Source organism: Rattus norvegicus, chromosome 1, assembly GCF_021556685.1.
Source record: "Rattus norvegicus strain SHRSP/BbbUtx chromosome 1, alternate assembly SHRSP_T2T, whole genome shotgun sequence".
NCBI lineage: Eukaryota > Metazoa > Chordata > Mammalia > Rodentia > Muridae > Rattus > Rattus norvegicus.
Window position 1 is genome coordinate 146,209,357 of NC_141534.1, and position 19,867 is coordinate 146,229,223.

At 50.2% G+C, this 19,867-nt stretch overlaps 2 protein-coding genes and 1 long non-coding RNA gene across 11 annotated transcripts in view; 2 read left to right on the top strand and 1 right to left on the bottom strand.

The window, feature by feature from the left end:
• The window catches only part of Wdr93 (WD repeat domain 93), a 47,064-nt gene extending 33,752 nt beyond the window's left edge, over positions 1 to 13,312 (top strand). For 7 of the 9 annotated variants that reach the window (XM_087582092.1, XM_087582114.1, XM_087582119.1 and 4 more), the window contains 5 exons: positions 451 to 664; positions 2,276 to 2,339; positions 3,421 to 3,577; positions 3,914 to 4,106; positions 13,037 to 13,312. In XM_087582092.1, coding sequence (XP_087438218.1) covers positions 451 to 664; positions 2,276 to 2,339; positions 3,421 to 3,577; positions 3,914 to 4,106; positions 13,037 to 13,127 — 719 coding nt within the window. In that variant the 3' untranslated portion in view covers positions 13,128 to 13,312. 9 annotated transcript variants of the gene reach the window in all.
• A 920-nt stretch (positions 13,313 to 14,232) lies between these two features.
• LOC147996858 (uncharacterized) lies at positions 14,233 to 16,898 on the top strand. The gene is made up of 4 exons (XR_015651733.1): positions 14,233 to 14,369; positions 14,797 to 15,009; positions 16,157 to 16,331; positions 16,761 to 16,898. It is a non-coding gene; the product is annotated as an uncharacterized LOC147996858 (long non-coding RNA).
• Positions 16,899 to 18,016: 1,118 nt separating this feature from the next.
• On the bottom strand, positions 18,017 to 19,535 carry Mesp1 (mesoderm posterior bHLH transcription factor 1). The gene is made up of 2 exons (NM_001107531.1): positions 18,609 to 19,535; positions 18,017 to 18,364 (listed from the first exon to the last, which is right to left on the bottom strand). Exons 1-2 carry the CDS (start codon positions 19,269 to 19,271, stop codon positions 18,299 to 18,301), a joined length of 729 nt encoding a protein of 242 aa, NP_001101001.1. The 5' UTR covers positions 19,272 to 19,535; the 3' UTR covers positions 18,017 to 18,298.
• Positions 19,536 to 19,867: the final 332 nt, after the last annotated feature.

The window sequence follows — 19,867 nt, forward strand, 5'->3', positions numbered from 1 at the left end:
GTGGGGCCTAGGGTCCTGGTCCAGTTTTGCAGAAGCAGACATCTGAGAGCATCTACTAATCAGACTTCAACAGGGATGCATGAGTCAACAATGGCTGCCGCCCCTCAGCCGGAAGCTCATTTTCATTTCAGCAGGACATCAGTAGATCCTTGTTTGGTAGCACACACTTTCTAAGGTCATCCCTGGATGCCATGCATCCCATGGGCAGCCACAGGCCAGCAAGGCCATTGCTGTCTGTTTCCCTGTTCCTCCTTAGCTTTGGTCCCCCATTCCTCAACTCCTCTCTAGGCACAAGGCTCTTGGTGGCCATGACCTTCCCCCTGCAGAGGCTGTTCATTGCTTGATTTGGTCCTTGCCCCCACATGTCCCTCATATACTTCCTGGTCATAGAACTAGAACCATGGCTGCTACCTCATCTTTTCTAATCAGCTAGAGTTGTTTTCTCCCCAGGATTCCTCTTTGGGGTCATTGCTCTGCCTGAAAAATGTTTCTGCCAAAGCATTCACTTCCTCCGGTTCTTCCTGGTGCACAAAGGACAAAATGTGTACCCTGACTACCCAGTGAAGTTTGAAGTTATGTGTGTAGTGCTATGCACTAATGCTTCCCTCCACCTCGTGACAGCCAGCGGGACCAAAGGACCCACCAGCAAGTTGCTTGTTGACAGGTCAGTGGGTTAGGGACAGGACAAGGGTGATAATCTGTCAAACAGATGGCTCTGTTCCACAGGTCAGACTGACAGTCTCTGCCTAGAGTCTGCTGCCATAGCCACTGCCGAACACAGTGGCATGTGGGTAGAACACAGACCTGTGTTCTGTTACTATACCTTGTGACCACAGAGGGTCTCTCAAAATAACTCTCACCAGTTTCCCCAGGTACCTGGTTGGTTGGTTTGTTTGTTTGTTTGTTTGTTTGTTTGTTTGTTTCGCTTTTGAGACAGGATTTCTCTGTGTAGCCCTGTCTGGTCTGGAACTTGCTGTGAAGACCAGACTGGTCTTGAATTCCCAGAGATCTGCCTGTTTCTGTCTCTCCAGTGCTAGGATTAAAGGCATGCATCACCACTGCCTGGTGGTGTGAACCTTTAATCTTAGCACCCAAGAAACTAAGAGGCTTGGGCTGCACAGTCAGCTCCAGGCCAGTCAGGGCTACATAGTGAGACTTTGTCTCAAAAATGTGTTTTTTTGATTTTTTGTTTTTGTTTTTTCCAGAGCTGGGGATCAAACCCAGGGCCTTGTGCTTCCTAGGCAAGCGCTCTACCACTGAGCTAAATCCCCAACCCCTCAAAAATGTTTTTTAAATATTATATGCATGTAAATGAATCTGTACTCTCTCTCTCTCTCTCTCTCTCTCTCTCTCTCTCTCTCTGTGTGTGTGTGTGTGTGTGTGTGTGTGTGTGTGTGTGTGTGTGTGTGTGTGTAGGATGATGGATAATTCCCTGTGTCCAGCAGAACCAATTATCTCTAATTCCCTAAGGAACTGACCATATCCTCTCCCTTCTTCCCTGAAGGTTGTTAACTAGCAACTGCTCTCCAATAAATATTACTGGCTACAGAAAGCAGTTCTTTAACCTTGCCCCCATGCCTGTAGACAGCCACATCGGGTCTCAACTGGCCTTACCTAGCTTGTACAAAGGATTCCAAGCCACTGGTGGCTCAGCCAGGGGCTAATCCTAGGGTAGTTTCTCTCCCACAGTTTCTACATTATTTTCATTATTATCATTCCTTTGATTTAAGAATTAACCACCCGTAGCCGGGCGGTGGTGGTGCAGCCTTCAATCTCAGTGCCCAGGAGGCAGAGTCTGGCAGATCTCTGAGTTCAAGGCCAGCCTGGTCTACAGAATGAGTTCTAGGACATCCAGGGCTACGCAGAGGGACCCTGTCTTGAAAAACGAAAGAACAAAACAAAATTAACCATGTATGTATGATTTTGCCTCAAAACAATGCACTTATTAAATTGTGTATATTTAGGAAACTTATTCAATACTAACTTGCTTTGTAACATTGACCATGAGAGCTATTCATGTTGGTACACGTGTGGTACCTCTAGTTCAGCTTCCACTGTGCATTATATTCTGCGACTTATGCAGCCTCCTGCTGGTGAGTACCCCACTGTATTTAGATTTTATTTATTTATTTATTTATTTACTTACTACTGTGAATGATTTCTTCATATATCTACGGATACACATCAAGCATTTCTCTAGGATAAATACCTAGGGGGAGAGAGTAAAGTCTGAAACCTTCACAGAAGGAGAACACCCCTTTTTTGTGCCCCACAGCCCTACAATGTCCACAGAAGAAGCCATTTATGCTGTGGCCCCAGTCCCAGCTTTGCCTGGCATGGTAAGTTCCCAGGACCTTGTTCCTCTTCTATGAATGTCTTCATCATCCCTTCTAGACATATTTGTTGATAGCCTACTGTGTGCTAGGCCTTAGATTTACTTTGGGGTATATGGATATTGAAGAGAAATTCCCAAGGCTGTGGGTAGTGCTCTGCAGTAGACTGAATGTTAGCAGGTCCTGGATTCAATCCCAAGCATTAAATAAGGAACCACACATCAAAGAGAAAGTTGCTACCCTTCAGGTGCTCATGCTTTCATCAGGAGACAAATCACCAAACAGCTGCCTCAGAACACAAGAAAGGCTGTGATGTAATTTGTAATGGACGCACAGAACAGACCACCTAATGCAGAAGTTGCAGAGGGTCAAGGAATGTCACAGGAGGGGACAGCAGAATCAAAAGAGTTGAAACTATCCAAAGTTCAGATCTGAGGGTATGAAGAGGGACGAGTGTGGGTTCAGGACAGAGGGACCAGCCTTTGTACACTGGCAGGAAGATGTGGACATACCTCCTACTGATGAGACCTACAGCATAGACAGGCGGGGACAGGGAACATCGTCTTCTACACGGAGCTAGAACCCACGCGCTGGGCTCCCTCTGGATGTAGCCGATCCAGCCACGTCCTGCTAATTTCCTAATCCTTTCAGGGCAGAGACAAAGTCTGTGATTCCTGAGATGACTTGGCAGAGGAAGAGGCCCTTTAGGGCCCCAGGAGACCCTAAAAGAATGCATGAGTCTATATATGTCCATTCTGTGCCCACCAGTGGTCAGAACACTGTTGGGTCCTTGTAGTCTCCAGGAGATGAGTATACCAGAGAGACAACGCCAGAAGAATGAGCTCATAAAGCGGCAGAGGGACCCTAGAGGCAGGCGGGAGGGGCCCTGCAACCTCAGGGCCATAGTGAGGGGATGAGAAGAGCACATTGGAGTGATAACAAGACTTTTCTTGCGGTGACAAGTGTCTGAAGAGGGACAGATGCCAGGAGATGAGAGGAGGGGTCCTGGAGTAGGGTCCCAAGGTGGCCTCTACCTTCTGCCTTTCTGTGAGAGCCAAGTCTGAGAGAAGATGTTTTTTTTTCCCAGGTGCTAATCTTTTCCAGGAACTGTTCTGTAAGCCTCATGGACGTGGCCAAGGCTGAGACTATCTGTGCCTTCTCAGCCCCGACATGCCACCCACCAGACATCCCCTGGAAGCCACTGTTTGTTGTGTCTCCACACCATCCATTTTTTCTGCTTCATGGTATGGAAGAGAATAAATATGAGGACAACTACCCAATGATAGGGTCCACTACACTCTTTCTGGCTTTCCTGATGTCTCACAAAAGCATGATAACCTCCTCGCTCCTCCTCTGTGCTTTCTCAGTCCCCTCTGTCCCAAGCCAGAGGAGGCTGCAGCCTGGTTCCCATGGGGTTTGACAAAGTGCTGGCAAGGCCTTTGTTCTGCATAATTAAGTAACTCCCTGGCAGCTCAAGGCAGATAAGCTGGCCTCCACACACAGAACAGTTCCACACCTGAGGACCCTTGCCCCATGGAGAAAGCAACTGCACTGAGCGCACTGGTCTCCTTTCCTCACAGGGGCCCGTCCATATGACAATACCAACTCTACTCATGATCCCAAGAATACCACAGATTCTGTTTTCTATTTTAATTTTGAGGATTACTCACTCCTGGAAGATATCTCCAAAAAGTGCACCGTTTCTCAAAAGGACTTGGCATATAGCCAGGTGTTGTCAATGGAGAAAAGATACGAGCAGTTCCTCCAGAAGAGGTAAGAGAGCACCCAGCGCATGGTTGTGCTTGCTGAGCTGCCACTCAGTGTGGTTTCTGAGCCTTTCTATACCTAATTGCTGCTAACTGAAGGGTTTTACCATGTGGGTTGACTTATCCTACTCTGTGAGCTCCAGGCCGATGAGAGACCCTCAAAAACCAATATGGAGGCTGGAGAGGTGGTTCAGCAGGGAGAGAAGTGGCTGCTCTTCCAGAGGACCCTGGTTTGAGTCCCATCACTCACATGGTAGCTCACAGCCATCCTCGAAGAGTTGACACCTTCCTCTGGTCTCTTCTGGCCCAGGCACCCCCATGGTACACAGACATACAGACAGGTAAAATCCATGTATCTTGTGGGTACAGACCCAAAGCAAATCAGCAGGACCAAAGTCCAAATTGAGAGTCTGTACGCCTAGAGAAAAACATTTCTCACAAATCAGCCTCAAAACACATTTAGCAAGCAAGCAAGCAAGTCAGTTTAACAGCAGCCAAAAACATGCAGTTAGCTGGGGCATTTCAACCCCAAGTTTCTGAAGCAGGATTGAGTACTTTCCCATGGGGCTTTTCACAGCAAGGGGGCAGAAAGGGTGGTGGTTCAGGTTAAACTAATGATGGCTCCTGCTGAGACAAGACAGGGAGATATTTGACCTATTGTTCTATACACATAAAATAATAAAAAGTTATCTTTAAAATAAAGATAATTAGATGAAGAAGGGAGATGGCTCTTGAAGAGCATGCATTCATGCCCACACCTGTATGAACACAGGTCCATATGCATTTACCACATACAGACAGAAAAGAAGGAAAGGAAGGGGAGACAGAGAAGAGGGAGTGCTTCACTTGATTCCCTGCCACGACCATCTCTTCTTTTTTCTGTGGATTATTAGAACCATCATAGGGGTTGGGGATTTAGCTCAGTGGTAGAGCGCTTGCCTAGCAAGCGCAAGGCCCTGGGTTCGGTCCCCAGCTCCGAAAAAAAAGAAAAGAAAAAAAAAAAAAAAAGAAGAACCATCATAACATGTTCAGCTAACTATGGCTCGTGGGCCATACCTGCACAGTTTCTCACTTCAAAAATTAAAGTGACTTGTGCACCCAGGGATGTGCTCTAGTGCTCCTGTTGTGTTATAATAATTGGATTCTTTATTCTTTGAGGATTTCATGGATGTGCACAGTATAATTTAATCATATTCATTTCCCACTGCCTTGCTCTCATCCTCTCAGACTCCCCACCACATCCCTGTCCAACTGTGTGTACTTCATTGTTGGCTTTTAAACCCACTGGCTCGTTAGTGCTGCTCATGTGCACATTGCCCTGGAGCCATTCTTTTAGAGCATGGGCAGCCAAAGAGGCTGCATCACTGAAGGAAAAGGACTTTCCCTCCCATGGTAACCATCCACTGCCAGTAGCTTCTCAGATGAGGGTGGCTTCTGGACCCTTCCTCACCCACACTGTAGTGCTGACTGGCTTGCTCTGTGCTGTTCTTGTGTATGGAACCATAGCTCGGTGAGTTTGTGGGGGCAGTGGCCCTGTCATGTCCAGAAGACATTGCGTTACACTGGTCTCTGGCTCTTGCGAACTTTGCGCACTTCTACCTTGATGTTTGCTATGCCGTGGTGGGAAGGGAGTGACAGACGTGGGTTTGGGGCTGAACACTCCATGCTCACCTATTTAGGAGGCACTTTAATACTATGTCCACTTAGCACAATACTGGAGTAGTGTGTTCTGCCTTAGGGCTCCTGGCTCCCCAGCGATGGGCCTCTGGTCTGTAGCAGTGAGTTTTGGCTTACACTGCTTTGTGCTCCCAGCGCGTGCCTGCCTAGGAGCTATCTTTGGATCTGAGAATGAAAGACAGACAGACAGACAGACAGACAGACAGACAGACAGACACACACACACACACACACACACACACACACACACACACTCTTATTTTAACATGCCTTTGCTAACTCAATGACTAGGCATTTCTAATTTTCCACCTGCTACCAGTCGGGGACACGGCCAGCGGCCACTTACCCGAGATCACTTGGCTGAGTGGCTTTGTCTCCTGCAGCTCCCCCATCCATCCATCTCTCCCCAACCCTCAGGTACAACTATCTTTTCTCCTCCTCCCTGCATCCTTGCCTGCACAACTCTAAGGGCCCTGCCCCACTTCAGCATTTGGACATGCGGATCCCTGACTGAATCAAAGCATCAGAACCAATCTCCAACCCTGGCCAGGTTTATAGTACCAGGCCTGAGTTACCTTCTGTGGGCAGACCTTAAATCCGACTTCAAACCATGGTTAGTTACCCCCATAACATTCAGGCCACTACTGCACCAATGGCCCTGCTGCCTCAGCAAGCTGCTGTTACTGTAGCTCTCAGGGTTCACATCTGGGTAAGACTGTTAATGACCCTTCAGCCTGCAGAGCACTTTCTGCTACTGTAAATAATAGCCAGCAGGGAGGAAGGAAGCTTCCAGTCCAGAACCAGTTTGATTTCTCTATATCCTTTGACCAAAGTGTATGTTGTCTTCAGCAATAGTGTCTACCGTCAAGTTCTAGTGGGCAACTAAGAACAGGGGCAGCATACTGGAGTGTGGTTAGGGAGCAGGGGGAGTGTCTGGTACTCCCCCCCCCATCCCCAGCCCCCCTCCCCCCGGAGCTGAGGACCGAACCCAGGGCCTTGCGCTTGCTAGGAAAGCGCTCTACCACTGAGCTAAATCCCCAACCATCTGGTATTCCTTCTTGACAAACATTTCAAAAGGAGGGCCTAGCACTGGGCTCCTGGCAGGAGGGCCCACTCATTCTAAATTAAGCTTTACTGGAGCACAACTTCATAGATAGTCAAGGGCTGTGTGTGAGCTTCCATGGCAGAAGTCAGTAGGTGCAGTGGGAAGCACATGACTCTTCAGGTATGACTTATTTACTCTCTGGCCATTTGTAGGAAATGCCTAGCCACCACTGGTCTCTGACTTTCTTCTCCCCATCACAGATGGTTATTATGGGTGTATTTCTTCTCTTTTATTTATTTCACCTCTCCCCAACCCTTTGCTTGCTTTCCTTTCTGCTTAAAAAGCCCAGTGAACAGCACTCAGGCTCCCTAACCCACTTGACAGGACATCTCGGGATGCTATAAATCCTTGACAGTTCCTACAGTGGTCTGGCTGCTTATTTTGTGTGGGATGGGGTCTTCTGGGGGTTGCTGTAGTCTCAGCCCTGGCCTGACTTTCCAGAGCTTCATGGCTGATAGGTTCATTCCCTTCCAAGACGTCTTTATCTCATAAAAAGTGGTCTCTGAGCGCCAGTTGTCTCTTCAGTCAGGGTAATGCCCAACAGATCCATCAGAATCCCTCCCCTTTCTTCATTTAGACCTCTCCCTCAGGAAGTACAATGGCCAAGTTATAGAGGCTAAGACCAGACAGGCCTGGGTTTAGATTTTGACTCTCCCATTTACTAGCTGTGAGACCCAGGCTGGGTTACCCTTTCAGATCCTGTCTCCAAGCTCACAGTACACAGCATCTGCCACTTGCCAAGCCATGTACTGGATATTTTGAGTAGGCCCAACTCCTAGGGCTTGTAGGTTTTAGGTAAGCAAATACATACACAGTGCCAGACATAGTTTGTGTCTTAGTGTTCTGTTGCTGTAAGAGACCATGACTAAGGGGAGCATTTTAACTGGGGCTGGCTTACAGTTTCAGAGGCTTAGTCTGTTGTCATCATGGCAGAGAACATGGCGGCAGGCAGGAGTCTAGTTGGAGAAATAACTGAGAGCTACATCTTGATTTCCAAGGGGAGAAAGAGACAGAGACACAGAGATAGAGAGAGACAATGTGTGGGGGATCTGATGAGGTCTTTTTGAGACCTCAGAGCCCACCCACAGTGACACATCTACCCCAGCAAGACCACACCTCTTAATTTTTCTAACCTTTTTAAATCATGTCACTTCCCGGAGACATTCAAATCTGTGAGCCTGTGGGGGCCATCCTTATTCAAACACCACAGATCGTTTACTCCATAAGTAGCAGGCACGCTCTTCCCCTCTGTTAAAATCAGAATGCCTTAGGGCTGGAAAGATGCGGCAGAGGGAAAGAGCACCTGCTGCTCTTGCCAAAGACCGATTTGATTCTCAGCATTCACAGGGTGGGTGGCTTACCACTGCCTTTAACCCAGTTTCAGAGGACATGACATCATCATCCGGCCTCTGAGGGCACTGAATAATGCAGTGAACACACATACATGCAGGTAAAACCCCATACACATAAAGTCAAATAAGTTTACAACAACAACAAAAAAGTGCCTGGGGGAAATCCTACGTATGACCACTAGGTGGCAGCACAGCTACCCTCTACTTTCTACCTTACAGGGCCAGCCTAAAACACCCTCCAACTTTTCTAGAAAGGAAAAGGGTCTTTGCCTGCTAGGCTAGCTGCCACCCCTGAGCTTCACTCCAGCCTTCTACCCACTTCTCCCTTCCTATGTTATGCTGAGCGACTTAAGTGACTCTCAGTGTCTCATGCGGGGAGGTGTGCTGCTTGATCAAGAAAGAAATACAGCCTCATGGATCTTGGAAGAGGAGAGGGACCGTGGGGGAGGTGCTGTTCTCCTGACACCGCCCAGGTCAGAGGTTTGGCAGCAATGCTCAGGGGCATTCTGTACCCTAGGGACCTGCTCTTCAGACACATGTAGGGGAAAGTGTCATGATTTCTCCACTGTACTTCCAAATGACCCAGGAAAGTATTTATAGAGACAGAAAGTAAAAACGGTAAGAGATGGTGAAATCTAGGGAAATGTTTATAGAGAGCCCGGGGGAAATAAAGCTGAGGACAGCGAATGTGGGTGAAGGGCCATCGCACTCTCTGCACACATTTAACACGTTTGAAAAGATGGGAAGAGATGAGAAGCCATCGTGACAGTACCACCCTGGTTTTGAGTCAGGAAGAAGATGGGAAATGTGTATTTGTAGGAACATGGGTACACTGGGGTGGTGAGCATGTGTGGTGGTTTGCTTTGTGTTTCTCTGTAGCTTTTCCACAGAAAGCCACCATTGCTTTGGCAGACAGACTGAAAACAGGGAGTGCTTCCCAAGGGCCATCCCGGAAGCTCCCTGATGTTCCTGGGATGTGTGGGGGTCTGTGACCTCCCAGTTTAATAAGCTTGCTTCTGTCCATGTCTGTCTATGCTCAGCCGGCCTTATTCCTTTATTGGTCAGAAAGGGTGACATTTCCCACTTTACTCAAAGGTCAGTAACAGGACACCCACTGGTGGGAATAGACCCAGGGTCACAGCAGCAGACTGAGTAACTCACTTCCCTCTGGCCACAGACTTTTCCACCCTTAACCGAGTGACCTTGTCACAGATACCGATGAGCTTAATAGAGTAAATTCCCACTGTTATTTAAAAAACAACAACAACAAAAAGAGGTACTCAGAAGCCAGGCATGGTGCCTGCCACACAGTGCTATAACCTTAGTACTTGGGCGGGGGGGGGGGGGGGGGAGGCTGGAGAGCAAAGTGGGGATTTGAAACCAGCCTGGGCTATGTAGCAAAACATTGTTCCAAAAGCAAAGAAAATAGTAGTGTGTGTGTGTGTGTGTGTGTGTGTGTGTGTGTGTGTACATATTTATAAAAAAAATTGGAAAACATGAATATGCAAAAAGTAAATTTAAATAACCCCTAATCCTACCACCCCAAATCATCAGCACCCGTTAGCATTTCTTGGTCGTTCAGCTTGGCGTTCCACTACCTTGGGATCATGCTTCACCACATGCTTTTACCTGACCTTACATTGCCTCAGACTCTGCCTTTCTGTAAACTCGTGCATACGTGTGCATGGTCACATGAGGGCACCCGTGTGCGGTGTCTGTAGAAGCCAGCACCTCTGATGTTGCACCTTCTTACTCTTTAGGTACCGTTCACCTTGGGGGCTTCTGTTCAGTTATTTTGGCTTTTCGGTTTTGTTTGTTTGTTTTTGTTGTACTGGTGTGTGTGGGTGCGTATAATATAAATGTGAGTTCAGTCGACCTGGGAAACCAGAGGTTTTGGAGTTACAGGGAGTTGTTAGCTACCGGATTTGTGTGCTGGAAGTGAAATGCAGGTCCTCTGCCAAGAGAAGCAGTTGCCCCTGACCACTGACCTATCATCAACCCCATTTGTTTGGTTTTGAAACAGTCTTTCACTAGCCTGGGGCCTGCAGGTTGGCCAGGCTACCTGTCCTCTGAGTGCTGGGGTCCTTTGTCCCTACCTTCCCAGCACTGATCACGTGCTTGCACTGTCACTTTACAGATGCAGGTGTCTCCCTAGCCCCTGGGTTTTAGTTTTGAGAGATATCTTTATTGTTTTGGCCAACTTCCTGGCATTGTGACAAAATACCTGAGATAATTAACTTGTGAGTAGAAAAGGTTTATTTGGCTTATAGCTTTGTAGATTCTAGTTCATAGTCATTGGACGTTACAGTGGGGAGCACGGGACAGGATAAGACTGCATGACAGGCATTCCAGGCAACAAGAGTAGGAAGGACGTACTTACACAGATCAGACAGAGATGCAGTAGGCTTCCTGTCTATTTCATGCCTGGAAATACCATGACCCTGGTACCCAGTACCAAAGGTCCATACAAAACCTGCCATTATAAAGTCACCTTTCCTGAGCTGACCGTTACCTGTTAGGTCATTATGAATGCTGTTTTGACTGTACTGTCCATTATAATAACTACGTTCACCTTGTCTCTGGTGATTCAATGCCACCACCTGGTCCTTGTTACCCCAGGGCCCAATTGAACTCACCATTACATTTAGTTCATCCAGTTGAGCAGCAGCGTTTGCAACCCTAGGGTCTGGCACAGGGAAAGGGTGAGAACAAAAGCCTTCAAATGTGCTGGCGCCCCTCTCACCAGTTTGCATCTTATAGGACTTGTGAAGGGCCTGTCTTCTGGGCCTTCCCATTGTGGCAGAGTGAGATTTACACAGCATATCCACTCTAGCATTGCAGTTTCCCTGAGCCTTAAAATCCCTTGGTCAACACTAAACCAAAGGATATCGGCATCTCCACTCCTTTTCAGTAGGCCAGCTTTTGGTAAACGCTATAGCCAGCCATTCAAACAAATTCCTGACACCTTTTTTTTAAACTGTGCGAGCTTCCATATTAAACCTAGAATCCATATTAAACCTAGACTCTTCACTCTGAGGGCCCATGTCAATACACTCAGCCTGCCTAGTTTTACGTTCCTTCTGCCATTATCCCACACCCTTAAAATCCATTCCCACACATGTTCCCCAGACTTCTGCTTGGATGAATTAGCAAACTCATTAAGCTCCTCAGTAGTGTAGCGCATCTCCTCATGGACCACACTTTCTACCTCCCCTCTAGGGGCCTGCCTTGCCTTGAGTCTGGTTATGGGTCTAGAAGAAACTATTGGTGGGCCCTGAGGGACATCAGTATTGTCTTGCCTGGCATTTTCTTTAGAGAAAGTCACTGCTAGTTTATCAGACAATGAAGGATTAATTACCCTCATGTGAAAAAAAAAGTGTTATTCAAGGGGTGGGGCTGAAGGTACTACTTCCTCAGGTGAGTGAGGTAAACCGTTGAAAATCTGAGGACTCAGTTTCCACATCAGGGCTCATTCTGAAGTTTGGCTGTGGGCCTGCAAGCCAAGAGGTACAGTGTGGGAGTCTGGTGCCCACTAGTGGTGACTGTGGGAAACCTCAGGGCCCTTTGGAACTGCGACTGAGCTCTATGCAGAAATCTTTGGAGGCGCACGCCTTTGATTCCAGCACTTCAGAGGCAGAGGCAGGCAGATTTCTGAGTTTGAGGTCAGCCTGATCTAAGGAGTGAGTTCCAGGACCATCAAGGCTACACAGAGATTCTGTCTTGAAAACCAAACAAAAAACAAAAGGAAGAATAGTCTTAATTTGTTGCCAGATCCAGAGAGAGAGCCAGTCAGTGCTGAACTTGTCATTCTCCCTGCAGTGAGCACTGCTGAGCATGCGTTGCTTTTATAAATCGTTCCCAAAGCACCTTAGAGCCAGGCATGGTGGCACAGGCCTTTAATACAAGCACAATGGAGGCAGAGGCAGGTGGGTGTCCATGAGTTCAGAGACAGCCTGGTCTATATGCTGAGTTCCAGGTCAGCCAAATGTATACATTTGGTTTTTACACTGCGCTTGCTTGTTTGTTTGGGTTGGTATGGAGCCAAGGGCCCTGGGATGCTGGGCAGATGCTCTGCCGCTGAGCTCCATTCCCTGTCCTTGATCTCCCCTTACAGCTCTCTCTGAAAAGAAGTTTAAAAAGTGTGTGTGTGTGTGTGTGTGTGTGTGTCTGTGTGTGTGTCTGTGTGTGTGTCTGTGTCTGTGTCTGTGTCTGTGTCTGTGTCTGTGTGTAATGCATGCGTACAGTGACTGTGAGGTCCAGAAGACAGCATCCAGTCTCTGGAGCTGGCATCGTCAGTTATTGAGAGCTGTCACATGTGGGTGTGGCAACCAAACCTGGGTCCTCTGGAAGAGCAGTAAGCACCTATAACACTGAGCCATCTCCCCAGCCCTGGGTTTTAAAAGGCTGACCTCTGATCACGTGACCGTGATGTGAGTCACGGTTTCTGTGCTTTAGAACCAGCTCCTGTCATTCAGATGCGGGTCTCCAATGTTTGCCCCTGCTATAGCTTGTGTGATTGCCTTCCTTTAGGAGGCTGGACGATTGCCTTGAGCACTTCGTTTGTACTTGGGCTTTTAGGTCCTCAGTTCCCACCCCTTCACAGTGCCTGTGCCTAGAACACCAGGCTTGCCTTCTTAGGCCTTCCAGATGTCTGTCGCATGTCGGGCTAAGTCCTGGGTTCAAAGATGAAGCTGGTGTGTCATCCTCCAGAGTTTCCCACCTGAATGGCTCAGGGACAGCCAGGGGACCACTGGGCTGGGTGGCTATGGTGACAGCTCTCATGTCTGGTTGTGTGGCCCTCAGCTTCCAGAAGAGTCAGATGAAAGGGCGTGAGCAGTGGTCCAGGCTTCGGAAGTACTCCATCATGCTCCAGAAAGAAAACTTAAAGAAGTGAGCACCCTGGAACTCCACAGCCCCTGCCCAGGATGCCGAGAGGTAGAAAGACTGCAACAGAGAGCCACAGCTCAAAGCCTGGGACCTCCATGGAGCCAGCAGAGCTGAGGTATTTAGAGGACCTTCAAATCCTGAGTGTCTCATGGAGTTTAGATGCCATTTAAATAAACAGACTGGCCACTGCTACCCATGTGGTTCATTGCTGTCTCCAAGCTCTGATGGAAGCAGGGCCCAGCTCCTGGACCTCCCACGTCTAGTGAGGACCACTAGCTACATAGGCCCAGTGGAGCCACTTCTCTGAAGATGGATGGTGACCCCTTTTCTTTCCACACACCTCTCCGACTCTAAGCTTTCCTCACAGTCTCTCTCCAAAGGGCTGCAGTGCTGTGTGGTGGGAAAATACGTATTTAACAGGACCAAGGTCGGGACAGGGCCCCAGAGGAGAGCGAAGGATGAAAGTCCAGAAGAGTGGAGTGAGTGACAGCTTAGGCCACATGGCTTTGAGAGATGGGTCAACGAGTCAGGGCCTGGTGAGAGACGATCACCAGAAGAGGCTTGGTGTCCTGGGGAACTGAGAGAAGAGCAGAGAGCCACTTGGCTGTCTTCCAGAAACTACTCCTCCCAGGAAAACTCGACACACTCCAAGACGCTGAGGGAAATGTCTGTTTCTCTGAGGGCACCATGTGGCCATGTTGAGAACGTTAGGAAGCTACCTCCCAACCTGGCCCTAGGAGCTGCAGGGGTTCGCTTTTGGGTTCGCTTCTGCCACTCCGTGGTGCCCCATCTAACTGTTCTGAGCCACGTGCCTTGCCCTGCCTGGCACTGACACTGACCGGCTAAACATCCCAGATAACGCTGTGCTCTGCCCTCTCCCTCAATGGGAATAAGAACTCAGCACAGAGCCCCTCCCTCCTTTCTCTCCTTCCCTCCCCCTCCTCCCTCCCTCCCTTCTCCTTCCCTCTCCCTTCTCCCTGACAGTGCTTCCTTGGGATGAGCTGGAAGCCTTGGGACTTCAGCTTAACACAGAACCCAAAGCTCAGCGGCAGGCCTCACGTGGGGCATGCGTGCTCCACACTTCAGCCCTTATGAGTGTCTTTGATTTACAGGGGAAAGTGTAGAACCGAGTTATACAGCTTGGAACAACCTCAGACTCTCCTAGCCCCGCTGCCACAGTCGAAGGGGCTCAGCTGGTTGGAATAGCCGCCAGCCAAGAACACTGTGGTACACCAGGAACAGTGTGGAGGTAGCGTGTGAGTTTCCCACCTCTCCCTCAGCCCTATTCCCTCTTAGCTAGGCTCTCAGCTGTGATGAGCATCCATGACATACACAATACTCAGGTACAGATAGCATCCATGACACAACAGCCACAGGACCCAGACATGACCAGGGAAGGATTCACACAGCACATACAGCTCACGTTCCCTTCCTGTGGCTCTAGCCGAGTCCCAAGCCTGCCTCTCCCTGGCCTGACTGTGGTCATATGGCAATGTCAGCCACACAGGCTTGTGGCCATGTCCATACCTACAGGGACAATAGATGTCTGCCCCATCAAACTTCAAACTGCCCAGGGGAGAGCTATGTGAGGAAAAGTAAGTGGAAGGGTCCCAAGTCCATGTCCTGCCAGCTACAACTCTGTCATGTCTGCCCTCTCTGCTTCTGTGAGCATATAGAAACAAAGACAAAGAGCCTGGAATTCCAAGGTGTCCTAGGACCGGTGAGAAGGAACCAGACCTGGCAAAGCCCACTCCAGGCTATGAGGGCTCGAGACACACTGGCTAGGGGTCAGCGCACTATCTGCTGAGGAGGGGGCTGGTGGTTCTAAGAATGAGAGGCCAGGAGCATCGAGAGGCGAGCAGTGCTGGGGTGATGCACACAGAGCCCAGGTACGAAAGTTAATGCGGTGCTTCCTCTCACTGTGGTGGCACCAGACGGAAGGTGTGACTGGAGTGGCCTGGCCTGGCCCTGGGATGAACACTTAGTAGTTAGGTGAGGCAGCCTTCCCTCAGCTCTCCCATTCTCAGGTTGCAGAAGCCTGTGGGGCACTTACCCACTCAGATGGCTTTATTCGTCATGTGACCAGAAAACCCATGTGCAGCTAGTCTGCACATCTCTTCTACCTGAGTCTAAACCAGACTCTGCAGCCTTCTCAGGGACTGCCTGTCATCTGCTAATGGGGACACTGTTGGGCACCGCCACTCTTCCTCTGCTCCACCTTCCTCCATAACAATGGCTTAGGTATTAAGTTTTGTTCTTATGTGTTTGGGTGTTCTACCTGTGTTCTTATATTTTTGGTTGTGAGCCCAGCCTTTAACGGCTGAGCCATCTCTCCAGCCCTTTACCTGAATTCTTCTTGGTGCACCATGAGCATGCCTGGTACCAGCAGAGGCCAGAAGAGGGTGTCAGACTCTTGTTACAGGCTGGTGAGCCCCATCTTTCCTTATAACTTCCCATCATTATGATGGTCCTGGGATTGGCTGAGAACTTGGGTCACAGGCTCCCCCACCATTGGGCTGGGGGTGCCTTCCTGGGTACAGGACTACTGATGTCCTCACTGGGGACTGGCACTTGGGGTTTCCTCCATGTGCCGGTTGGGCCAGGAAGCAGGGGGATGGGGCCTGGGAGCAGTGGGAGGTGACTCTTTTCTATCGACAGTCCTCTGTCTCAGCCACTATTAGCAGGGGCCTGTTAATGAAAGTTCACACCCAGGTGCTAATAAACAGTGGGCTGCTCCCAGGCCCCTCAGAGGAGAGGTCCTCCACAGGGAAGGGGGCTGGCCAATGAGTTCCACTTATCTGTGAAAAGACTTGCTAATAACTTTAATTCCCCATCCTAAGACACTGGGCCTTTACTTTGCAAATAGATTTTCTATAATGGGTTGGCTCCTGGGCCAGGAAGACTTCCTGTTCAGAGCCAGGTAAGGTACTGGGAGGAGAGTGTCAGAAGTTGTCAGAGGTGCTGGGAAAGGGAGTGGCCAGTGAAGGTGTGAGGTCCCCCACCCCGGTGATCCCTGATGGGTCACTTTCTCTGCAGACAACCCTAGAAGCCTGGACCCCTGAGCTGCAGAACAGGACCATGACCCACACCGTGGGACTGCCCCTCCTGGTCCTAGCCAGAGTACTGGAAAAATCACCCCCCAGGCGATCTAAAACAAATCCCACAGAAGAATGGATAATTGTGAAGGAGCATGTGAAGAATGCAGTATTGGGTAATAGAAAGGAATGGAGTTCTGAAACTGAAGCTAATCGGGGTGAACCTGGGACACATACTCTGAAACAAGCCAGATACACAAGACCACACTCCATGCTTCTTTCTTGTTTGTTTTTGTTTTTGGTTTGTTTTTGGTTTTCGGTTTTTTTGAGACAGGGTCCCCTACGTAGACTTGTGTAATCTGGAACTCAGTATGTAGACTGGGCTTGCCTAAATTCAAAGATCTGCCTGCCCTGGTTTCCAAGTATTGGGATTATCGGCGTATGGGCCAACTTGAATATTTCTTTTCATAGGAAATGTCTACAACAGACACATTTCATTAGAGATAAAGTGTCACTGTGGGGGGCCAGCCACTGGGTGCCGAGTCAGTGAGGAGTGGGGCTAATGGGAGCTGCAGCTTTTTTCTTAGTATTCTTTCTTTGAACAGGGTTCACTGTGTAACCATGGAGAGCCTTTCACTCAGAGATTTGTCTGCTTCTGCCTTCCAAGTGCTGAGGTCAAAGGTGGGCGGCCACATCTGGCCAGCAGCTTCTTTTTGGAGGTAATAAACAAAAATACTCTAAAACTAGTGGTGATAAGTGCATAGCTTATGGATATGCCAACGTCATTGAGCTGTGCTTTCTAAAGAAGCCTGAGAGCATGGCGGCACACTGTGTCACCCCAGCCGTCCTCTGAGGAGAGGGCAGGAGAGTCAGGGGTTGAAGGGCACCCTTGGCAGAATGTGACTCTCAAATCAAACAATATCAATATCATGCTTATTAAAAGAAATACCAAGGGGCTGGGGATTTAGCTCAGTGGTAGAGCGCTTGCCTAGCAAGTGCAAGGCCCTGGGTTCGGTCCCCAGCTCCGAAAAAAAGAAAAAAAAAAAAAAAAAAAAAAGAAAGAAAGAAATACCAAGGCCCGAGTTTCCGATAGCTGAGGGGGAGAGACGGAGTTGCCCCTGCACACTTAGCAGAGACTACCAAGAGTCAGTGCCCCTTACTGCAACCCCTGCTCGGTTGATGCCAGCCTCTTTCTGGACTCCAGGAGCCTCTCTCCTCTGCTGCACATTCCTGACCTGAATTTCAGCAGCACAGATCAGCAATCGACCGGTCCTTCGTTCTCTCCTAGACAGTGACTTCCAGGGAACCACGATCACCTCGACCAAACTCTCCCACCCATGTATCTCTAAGCCACACAAAAATAGGACGCTCTAGCCAGGGAAAATCTGGTCTGGGGACAGTGCCCCAGGGACAGCTCAGCCGCCCAGAATATCAGACACACCATTCCGCTCCCACCACTGAGCCCTGCAATGCCCAAGCCTTACAGGGGTCAGAGTCTTGACCTTTACACATCTGTAAAGCATATGCAAAGGTAACCAAGGTACAACAACGCTAATAGAGTTTTATCTTCTGGTTTTATCCAGTTCCTCCCTAAATGTAAAAAAAGAGGAACTACTTCCTGCCACTGTCAGGAAGCCCCCACTCCATTCCACCCCACCCCACCCCTTTCAGACTGGCCCATGCAGAATAGATGTTGACCAGGAAGAGGGTAGAAGGCCTCGGTGTTTCCAGGCTGTAGATTACAAGACTCCCTCTCAACCATTCCATGTCGGCTTTCCCCCTGCCAAATACCAGAACTTCCAGCGGGGTATGAGGTTCCCCCCAACCCCAGAAGGAAGAAAGTAAAATAAACCCTCCAAAAGACACTAGCACAAACGGTTTATTCACAAATAAATAAATACACACCAGGCAGAACTTGTGCCCGCTTCAGCTTTAGAGCGTGTACCCCATTGGGTCCCTCCTTCCAAGGAGGATTGGAAAGGTACAGTCTAGATGGGGACCAGCTCCCACCTCGGGGACGCCCATGTTGGTATCACTGGTGCCTCTTCCAGGAAATACCCCCTTCGAAGGTGCCAAGGCAAAAGGAAAAGTGTCTGTGCTCAGACAGGATGCCAGTCATCCACTGCATTGTCCCTTCAACTCTTCAGGCTGGCGGCCACTCCTGAGGTGTCCAGGTTTCTAGCAGAGCCAGCATGTCGCTGCTGAAGAGCTACAAGAATGAACAGCGCCACAATCAACACCTGTCCCGGTGCCAGGTCCGCGCTCATCCACTCCTCGTAATGCGTCCTTAATCCCTGCCTGTCCACCCCCTCCCATCCCTTTCGGGCATGCAGGGATGCTCGCAAGGGAGATCCAGCGTGCAGAGAGAGAGGCTGGTCCGCAACTTGGGGCTGTGTGTCGCGCACCAACAGTAGGGGACGCCACCTCGACAGCATGGGGAAGGGATTACTAACCGGAGACGAGGGGCTGGGCTCCATCTCCTGCCTTTCCAGGGATGCTGTTTCGGTGTACAGGAATGATGGGTCCCACGATTCTGCGGCGACCCGGGGTCTAGGGTAGGCGGGCGAAGAACCCCAGGACACCCCGCTGCAGGCAACCGGGCTTAAATGGGGACCGAGAGACTGCGCCTGCGCCAGGCCGCTGTCGGGGCACAGCGGGCAGCCTCGAGGTGACACCGCGTGTCGCTGTTGCCGGAGGCTGTCCTCGCTGAGGCCCAGCACAGCCGACAGGTGGCCGATGTAGCGGATGGCCAGGCGCAGCGTCTCGATCTTGGTCAGGTTCTGGCCGATTGGTGCCACTGAAGGAGGCAAGAAGCGGCGCAGCTCGTGCAGCGCGCGGGCGAGCGTGCGCATACGAAGCTTCTCGCGTTCGCTGGCGCTCTGCCGCTGTCCGCTACCCAGGCGGCTGCCATGCGTCCCGCGCCTACCGGGGGTCCCAGCACGCCGGGCCGGGCGGGCACAGGGTAGTGCAGGGCTGCTGGCCTGGGCACCGTCCCACGAGTCCGAGGACCAGGCTGGGGAGCAGAAGCTGTCCCCATCGGAAGGCATCGATGGCTGCGGACGAGCGGGACTCGGGATCCAGGACTTGGAGAGTGGCGCGCACAGGGGCTGGGCCATGGCAGCGGAGGCCTGACCATTGGGTCCGCTGCAGCTTTATCCGGAGCCCTAGGTGTGAAGCGGCCCCTTCCAGAACTCATCAGCACATCAAAGCCGGCTCGAGCCTGGAGGGGGGCAGGGCTTGAACCCTTTGAACCAAGAGCAGGGGCTCTTAGGTGCAGGACCCCTTGGTCCAGTTTGCTCCACCTAGGCCATAGATGGGGCATCAGTAAGACAGGCACCTAAAGCCTGCGGTGTCCAGGGTGTTAAGCCAGCCCTGCAAGTTAAGAACAACCATGCTCAGAGAACTGAAGTCTAGCACCCAGGCTCAGGGTACACCTTCATTTATTAGGGACCCTACGCCATCTTTTCCATCACTTTAATTTACAAATTGTATAACAGACTCCCGGATTGCACTGGCCAACTGTGGACTAGGGTAGGAACCTCTAGACACTGAAAGAACTGACACACAGAAGCTTGGAGGTGCCCTGTAGTCCCTCCCTGATGTCCAGGCTGTGGGAGGCACAATGAAGAACCCGTCCCGAAGTGAGATTGCTGGGCTGTCAGTGCAGGGTCAGAGGGGAGCCTGCCTCCCCACAGGACAAGTCACTCCTGGT

Coding starts and splice junctions, on each gene's coding strand:
- Mesp1 (NM_001107531.1), bottom strand. CDS start 19,271: ATGGCCCAGCCCCTGTGCGCGCCACTCTCCAAGTCCTGGATCCCGAGT. Junction 18,365..18,608: donor AGCCCAGCCCCTCGTCTCCG/GTTAGTAATCCC, acceptor TCATTCTTGTAG/CTCTTCAGCAGCGACATGCT.